Below are 8,609 nucleotides of genomic sequence, written 5' to 3' on the forward strand. Positions count from 1 at the left end.
GCATAATATTAATAATTATACACATAATAATGTGTATAATATAATGTAGCAATAATAACAATATAATATATAACGTATGATATATAATATATTATATTCCATATAATATAATAAAATAAGGTATACTGTTATATAATATATTAATATGCACTATCTTAATATATAATATGCTAATATAATGTGTAATATTATATATCCTTACACATACTATGACGCATACATGTAACTAAAATATTTCTAAAGTGAAAAATGCGAGTGAACTACAAATTCCATAATGTCATGAGGTTGGAACTTTATACATTCAGTAATACAGAGTCCAAGGCATTGTAGGGGTTTGTAGTCTGGGAGGACTTTAGTCGTTTGGGGACAAGAGAAGATGAGGAGCGGAGGAGAGTGGGCTAGCCCCGGAGAGCTGGGCAAGCAGAACAACCATCTTTGGGGAATGGCTCATGCTGATGATTCCTCTTGTTTTCTTTACTCAGTGCCCGCTGCTGTCAGCAAACCCTCCTGTGTCAGCGCCTCTGGGGGCTACGGGGTCATTCTTACCTGGCCCTGCCCTTCTGGGGGTTATGATACCTTTGAGGTGGAAGTGGGCGGACAATGGAGAAACCAAACTTCCTGTGGGACGGGCATGTCTGTGTCAGATCTTGGGCCAGCTCAGTCTTACACGGCCACCATCACAACTATCTCGAATGGACTGAGGGCCTCACCCTTCTCTGTGAACTGCCACACAGAGAGTACAGGTGAGTGGAGCCCCGGGGACAGAGGGTGCAGGTGAGTGGAGCCCAGGGACAAGCCTTCAGAGGTCGCCCGAAAGGGAGGCCATGGGTTTTTGTTTGTTGTTATTTTTTTGTTTTGTATTTTTGTTTGTTTTTATTTGTTTTGTTTTGGTCTGTCTGCCTTTTGTTTTCTGACTTCTCTCTCTCTGTCCTTCTTTCTCTCTGAGTCTGTACATGTGTGTGCAGCTTCATGTGCACAAACATGTATGTATGCATGTGGCCAGAGGACAGTCTTGGGTGTTGTTCATGTAGCATCTACATTACAATAGTTTTCTAACATTTACTCGTTTATTTTTCTTTATTTGTGTGTGTGTCACGTTGCACATGTAGAGGTCAGAAAACAAATTGCAGGAGTTAAGTGTTTCCTTCCGCCATGTGGTCACAGGGACCCAACTCCGCGTCTTAGGCCTGGTGCCAGCACCTCAGCCCTGACCCATCTTACAGCTCCACGTAGTTTTTTCTTTTTGAGAAGTAGTCTCTCATTGATTTGAAAGCCTGGTGTGTTCTGAGATGGTATAGGCACGTGCCAGCATCTGGTGTGTTCTGAGACGGTATAGCATGTGCCAGCATCTGGTGTGTTATGAGACGGTATAGCACGTGACGGCATGCCTGGTGTGTTCTGAGACAGTATAGGCACGTGCCAGCATGCCTGGTGTGTTCTGAGACAGTATAGGCACGTGCTGGCATCTAGTGTGTTCTGAGCCCTAACTCAGTCCTCACGCTTGCAGGGGCAAGCACTTTACTGATTGAACCAACTCCCTAGCCCTCCTGATTTTCTGAAAACAGTTTTCTGGAGATAAAATCCAATGGACGTACAACTCATGCACTTGAAGTCACCAGACAACTTGATGCTAGACAGTGTATTTCCAATGCCATTTCATCTTTCATTACTATTTATTTGAGAATAATTGTCTTTAATTAAAAAATACTTATTTTTATCTGTATAGGTGCTTTTGCTTTCAGGAGTGTCTGTGTACCATTTGCATGCAGTACCCTCAGAGGCCAGAAGAGGGCCTCGGATTCCCTAAAACTGGTGTTACAGATGGTTGTGGGCTGCCATGGAGTGCTGGAAGTTGAACCCAGATCCTCTAGAAGAGCAGCTGATGCTTTTAATCTTGAGCCACATCTATCCAGCTGCATTCTCTACCTTAGTAGATTTTTATCTCTAATCTTTCTTTTAAATTTTTTATTACATTTATTTAATTGTCTTTTGGGGGAGGTGCACACACACCACTATGCCTGTATGGAAGTCAAGGACAACTTGCTAGAGTCAGTTGTTTCCTTCAACCATGTGGGTCCTGTCACTGGGCTTGGCAGCAAGCACCTTTACCCCCTGAGCCATCTTGCTGGCCCTACCAAGACCTCTTTGGATGTATCTTTCACTTTGTCCTGTAGATGGAAGTTTCTGTCCCTCCCGGTCCTGCAGCCATTCAGTCCCAAAGAAACACACAGAGGCCTATATTAATTATAAACTGTGTGGCCTATTAGCTCAGGCTTACTAACTAGCTCTTACAACTTATATTAACCCATAATTCTTGTCTATGTTTAGCCATGTGACTCAGTACCTTTTCTCAGTGAGATATTCTCATTCTGCTTCCTCTGCATCTGACTGGTGACTGCATCTCTGCCTTTCCTCTTCCCAGAATTCTCCTAGTCTGGTTGCCCCGCCTATACTTCCTGCCTGGCTACTGGCCAATCAGCATTTTATTAAACCTGTATGAGTGACAAATCTTTACAGTGCACAAGAGCATTTTCCCACAGCACTGTCTCCTTTGTCTCTTCCTAGAAATCAGGGATTCTAGTAACACTAGGTGACCATCCTGGAGAGACCATGGAAGTGGATGCAATGTTAAATGTATGTTTCTTGAACCTTGCTTTCCCTAGCTCTGTTGCTTGGGAGTGTTTCCCCCTTAGCAAACTAGCATCCTGGAGGGGACAAAGTGTCTGGTCAAGTTATGAAGGACCAAATTGGTGAGGTACGCAAGTCCTCACGAAGGATAATCTTCCTCCTGATGTCTGTTGACCACCAACTCTATACAGCCCAGACTGCCAGGAAGCTGCAGCCTCCAGCTTCCGCGGCTGATGGAAATGGGTCTGTCCTGGAACCTTGGCTATCTAAGGACAGATCCTAGGAGAGCTGTGCCCATCAGAGCTGGGAACAAGCAAGTCCTTGAGTACTACCAGACATCAGCCGAGCTCCACTGCTCCGCACCCTTCCTCTGGCAAGCAAATCTCTGAGAAAACCAAGTCTCTCTCCTTAGGGAGAACTGGTGCCATGACGATGAGGGATTGTGCAATGGTTGGTTTTAACTGTCAACTTGCCACAACCCAGAGTCACTTGGAAGGGATTCTCAGGGTGGGACTGCCTAGATTAGGCAAGTCCATGCATCCTTGGGTGGTTGTCTTGGTTACCAGGAAGCCCTGCCCACTGTGGGTGGCACTGGTCCCTGAGTAGGGAATCCTGGATTGTATAGGCATGGAAGTAATACACTGAGCACTGGCATTCCTGAATTCACTGTCCCCCTTTCTCGACTGAGGATGCAACGTGACTAGCTACTTCAAGTTCACCCTATCTAGACTTCCCCACGGGGATGGTGAACCAGATAAGGCCTTTGTCTTCTAAGTTGCTTTTTGTTGTTCTTGTTTTTCGAGACAGGGTTTCTCTGTGTAGCCCTGGCTGTCCTAGAACTCACCAGGCTGGCCTTGAACTCTCAGGAAATTGCTTGCCTCTGCCTCCTGAGTGCTGGGGTTAAAGGCGGGAGTCACCATGTCCAGCTAAGAAGACATAGTGCTTTTGTTGAGTTTTGTTGCCAATCTTCCATGGAACTCCATCTCCAGGGAATCTGTTGTCCTCTTCTGACCTCTAAGGAACATGTTCTCTTCTCTTCTCTTCTCTTCTCTTCTCTCTCTCTCTCTCTCTCTCTCTCTCTCTCTCTCTCTCTCTCTCTCTCTCTCTCGTGCGTGCGCGCACACACACACACAGAGGTTGTTGTTATCATCATCATCATCATCTCTCTGCTTCTCATTGTAGGGGTCATTGTGGGAGCCATCGTGGGCATCCTCTTGCTTTTCATCCTTGTGGGACTCCTGATTTTCTTCCTGAAGAGGAGGTGAGACTTGGGACAGGACTGGTGGTGGGTGTTTGACTAGTGGGAGCCCAGAAGGGAAGATGAGGATCCCTGGTCCTGGGCTCTAGCTGGAGTTTTACATCCCAGTGTCTTTCTTCCAGAAGAAAGAGGAGCCAGCAGAAGGAAACGCCCAAGGATCTGGTGTTCAGGTGTGTTGGGTGGAGGGGAGCATCTGAGGAAATCACTGTCAGGTAAAGCAAGGGGGCATTTGCTGCTCCCTGGATAGGTCAGAGGGCAAACCAAGTCTCAGAGGGGATTGTGAGCCCCTGCAATGGGCCACAGCTAATTCCTGGAGACTCAGCCTAGAATTAATTCTCCTTTAAAAACTTTATTATTCTTTGAGAATTTCATACATATACACAGTGTGATTTGATCATATTCAGCCTAATTTTGAATTTTATTTATTTTATGTGTGTTGGTAGAAGTTTCTGTCTAGCAAGCTGATCCCAATTAACCACACAGTGGCTTAATATTAATTTTAAATACTTGACCAATAGCTCAGGCTTGTTACAAGCTAACTCTTACATTTAAATTAACCCATATTTCTTATCTATGAGTTGCCATGTGGCTCGGTACCTTTTCTTAGTACAGCATGCTCATCTTGCTTCTCCCTACATCTGCTGGCATCTCTGACTCTGCCCTTCTTCATCCCATCCTCAGTTTGGCTGTCCGTTCAATACTTCCTCCCTGTATACAGAAGGATTACTTCACAGCATATGTGTATGAGTGTTTTGCCTGCATACATGTTTGTTTACTACATGCAGTCTTAGTACCTGAGGAGGACAGAAGAGAGCATCAGATCCCATTAGAACTAGAGTTTCATGCAGATGGCTGTGAGTGGCCATGGGGGTATGGGTGCTGGGGGATTGAACCTGAATCCTCTGGAAGAGCAGCCAATGCTCTTAACCACTGAGCCATCTCTCCAGTCCCCATCCTAACTGCTTTACATTTATGTCTTTGTGTCCACATACTACACATGCATGTGAGGAGGTCAGGGGACTCTTGTGGGAGCTGGAGCTGGTTCTCTCTTTCCACATGTGGGTCTTGGGCATCTAACTCAACCTGTGTTCTAGCATCAGGAAGGGCTGAAGAGCAAGATAACATAGACTATGCTGTACATGTGGAGACAAACAGCGCAAGAGGAGAGGAGAGGGAGGTCGAGGAACACTCTAGATGGCACGACAACTAGAGGAGGGGCCCAGGCATGGTGGCACACGCCTTTAATCCCAGCACTCAGGAACCACAGCCTGGGCTGTGTCACAGAGAAACCTTGTTTTGAATCAACAGCAGCAACAGTAACAAGAACAACAAAACCAAAACAAAACAAAAGAAGAAAAGGATGATTCAATCATGAAGGTACTTGCTGCCACACCTGATGACCGGAGTCCAGTCCTCACTGTGGACAGAAACATGACTCCCATAGTTGTTTACTAACCTACACACACACACCAGGGCGCACGCACACTTCCCTACCCACACCCCAACACACACCGAATAAAATGCATAATAAAAAAAAGCTGCTAGAGGGAAGCTGAAGCCAACTACGAACATGAGCAAAGAGCTGAGCAAGTCAGGAGGGCTTGGGACAGTTCCTGCTTCCGAGGACGGGTGACACAGAGAGCTGAAAGGGCTCAGACAAGCTGGAGCAGGAAGGATAGAAACCTAGGCCTTGAGCGCCACCGTGTGTGCAAACAGCAGAAGTGACTACAGGCTGCCTTAAAGACACACACAAAGAGAGTTTGTGCATCTAGGCTTCTGCGAAGGATTCGGGCAGCCTCAGGAAATTCTGTCAGGCTATGGGAAGGATAGTTTTGCTTTCTGAAAGTTTCAGATAAAGAACAGATAAATGGCTGCAAGATGGAGTTACTCTGGCTAGGACTGAGACCAGTCTCTGTACATGGGGTAAGGGCTCTCCCACTATGGGGACAGGCAAGTAGCAGCAGTCGGGGTGCTTAGGGCACACCGTGTGTCTCTGAGATTGGGTGGTGTGAACACAGGGAAGGGTGTTAGGGAGCGATGCCAGAGAGGGGTCTGGTGAGGCTCGGTAGGTGGAGTCTTGCAGAAGACAGCAAGGATATCAATGTACTTCTGGGGGGAGGGAGGAGAGGGTTTTCTGTTTAAGATTTTATTATTTTTTTTATGTGCAAGGGTGCTTTGCTGCATGCTTGTGCACCGTGTGTAATGCGGTACCTGCAGAGGACAGAAAAGGGCGTTGGATCGCCCAGAACCGGAGTCGCCTTGGCTGTGAGTCATTATGTGGGCGCTGGGAATCAAAGTTAGGCCCTCAGGAGGAGCAGCCAGTGCTCTTAACCGCTGAGCCATTTTGCTATCCTCATCTTCTTCCTTTTAAAGGCCGAACAATACTTCACTGTATGAATAGACCACATTTGGTTCATCCATTCATTTACTGATGGATGCTTGGTGCTGGCTCTTGTTCTATTAAATGTTTTAGATTACATTTAAGGTGTGCAAGCATGTGTGTGGTGTGCACGTGCGTGAAAGCATGCGTGCGTGCCTGAGTGTGTGTGTGTGTGTGAGCGCGCATCTGTGTGTGAAGGAGTTGGTTCTCTTTTCCACCCGTACGGGTCCTAGGATCAAAGTCAGGTAGTCAAGTTTATCTATTAGTGACTTTGCCTGCTGAGCCATCTTGCTGGCCCTTGTCCTGTTTTAGAGGCAAGGTTTCATTATGTAGTTCAGGCTAGCCTTGAACTCTTGGTGCTCCTCCTGCCTCAATATCACAACCCCCAGGTTTCTATTGTGTATGACCATGCGTGGCCACTGATGGGCGCTTGTGTCGCTTGCACCTTGGTCCTCCTGTGAGCCACGCTGCCGTGAACGATACTGAGCCGACGGCTTTGAGATTGTTCTTTCTTTGGTGGATTTAACCAGCAGCGGCATTACTGGATCAAAATCATTGTAACTCCCTCTGTAGACCAGGCTAGCCTCGAACTCACAGAGATCTGCCTGCCTCTGCCTCCCAAATGCGCGGTGCTTCATTTACTTTTTTATTTCGTGGGGTGTATGTGAGGCATGGATGTGAGACGACAACCCACGGGAGTCAGTTCTCTCAGTCCAGCATGTGGCTACCAAGGATGGAACTCAAGCAATCCGGCTTTCAGTTAGGACCCTCTACCTGCTCAGACATCTTGCCAGCCTCAAGGTGCTTAAAGTCTTTATTTATTTTTTTATTTTTTATTTTTTTACCTTTCTTCTCGCCACAGCGTCCCAGGGGATATCCTAGCCAAAGACTTTGCTAACCACGTCAGGGTGAAGGAGAAGGACAGCAACTATGGATTTGCTGAGGAGTATCAGGTGGGTGAGAGCAGAGGCATCACGGCTGGTACCCACATGCCCCGGCTTCCCAGGCCCTTCTGGGTTGAGCTAGAAAACTGAGCCATCTCACCCGCCCTTAACTGTTTGGATTTACTTATTTTTATCTTATGTGTGGGTGTTTTGCCTGCATGCATGTACATATACCATGTATATGCAGTGACTACAGAGGCCATAAGAGGGCGCTGGATCCTCTGCAACTGATGGTTGTGAGCAGCCATGTGGGTGCTGGGAATTGAATCAAGGTCCTTTGTAAGGGCAGCCAGTTCTCTTAACCATCGAGCCATCTTCCCAGTTTCCGTGTGCGCACGCGCGCGCGTGCGCGTGCGTGCGTGTGTGCGTGTGTGTGTGTGTGTGTGCGCGCGCGCGTGCATGCGTACGCACGGACCAATGAATTATATTAGGGTTGTTCCCAGGAATCTGGGTGAGGGGTTACTGAGTAAAGCACAGCGGCAGTGGAGAAAAGGTCTCTTCCTTACTCAGCAAACACCAGCTGCCTGTAGATCTTCTATAAGCCCCGCCTCCTCTTAGAGACAGGGTCTCACGTAGTCCAGGCTCTCCTGGAATGTGCTATACAGCTAGAGATGACTCTGAAGTTATGATCCTTCCCCCACCCTCTTAAGTGCTGCAATTGCAGGTGTGTTTCCCTGAACCTGGCTTATGCAGGGCCTTGGGCATGCTAAGCAAGCACTTTGCCAACCGAGCCAATTCTCCAGTTTACCTCTTTTAGTCATGCAGAAACTGCCAAGAGGGTTTCTTTACAACCCTCTGAAATCCTGAAACAATGACGGATATTTGTTTAAGCACAAGGACTTCCTGACACCTTACTCCTCAGGGCATCTGTCAGAGGAAGCCCCTAGCTGACTCTAAGTCCTCACAAGTATCCCCAACATGGAAGGTCATATCTTTTCAATGTTTGTGAGTGCCACGAGTCTCAAGATTCGATGGATAGCTAGGTGGTGGTGGCGTATGCTTTTAATCTCAGCACTCAGGAGGCAGAGGCAGATAGATCTCTGGGAGTTCAAGGCCAGCCTGGTCTACAGAGCAAGTTCCAGGACAGCCAGGGCTACACAGAGAAACCCTGTCTTGAAGAAAAAAAAAAAGGAAAAGAAAAAAGCCAACCAAACAGACAAACAACAAAAATATTCAATGGATGAACAGAGGAGGGCACTGAGGAAAATTCACCACCTTGAACCTCTTCTCTCTCTCTCTGCCTCTAGCAATTGGCTCCGGAGGGCCAAGGCCAGTCTCAGACGACAGCATTGGCTCCAGAGAACACATCCAAGAACCGCTACAGGAATGTACTGCCCTGTGAGTGTTTGCCACCTGCATCTGCCTCCCCGTGGAGTCTGCCAGACCCAGTTCTGCGCTC

The 8,609-nt window shown here is 47.3% G+C and overlaps 1 protein-coding gene across 14 annotated transcripts in view; it reads left to right on the forward strand.

The window, feature by feature from the left end:
- Positions 1-8,609, forward strand: part of Ptprh (protein tyrosine phosphatase receptor type H) — a 41,063-nt gene that overhangs the window by 26,168 nt on the left and 6,286 nt on the right. For all 14 annotated transcript variants that reach the window (XM_050130705.1, XM_050130702.1, XM_050130706.1 and 11 more), the window contains 5 exons: positions 483-743; positions 3,811-3,889; positions 4,009-4,056; positions 7,129-7,219; positions 8,458-8,548. In XM_050130705.1, the coding sequence (XP_049986662.1) occupies positions 483-743; positions 3,811-3,889; positions 4,009-4,056; positions 7,129-7,219; positions 8,458-8,548 (570 nt within the window). The remainder of the gene's footprint in view (positions 1-482; positions 744-3,810; positions 3,890-4,008; positions 4,057-7,128; positions 7,220-8,457; positions 8,549-8,609) is intronic.

This window comes from Alexandromys fortis, unplaced genomic scaffold, assembly GCF_014885135.2.
Source record: "Alexandromys fortis isolate MF-2015 unplaced genomic scaffold, M_Fortis_MF-2015_v1.1 scaffold_344, whole genome shotgun sequence".
Classification (NCBI taxonomy): domain Eukaryota; kingdom Metazoa; phylum Chordata; class Mammalia; order Rodentia; family Cricetidae; genus Alexandromys; species Alexandromys fortis.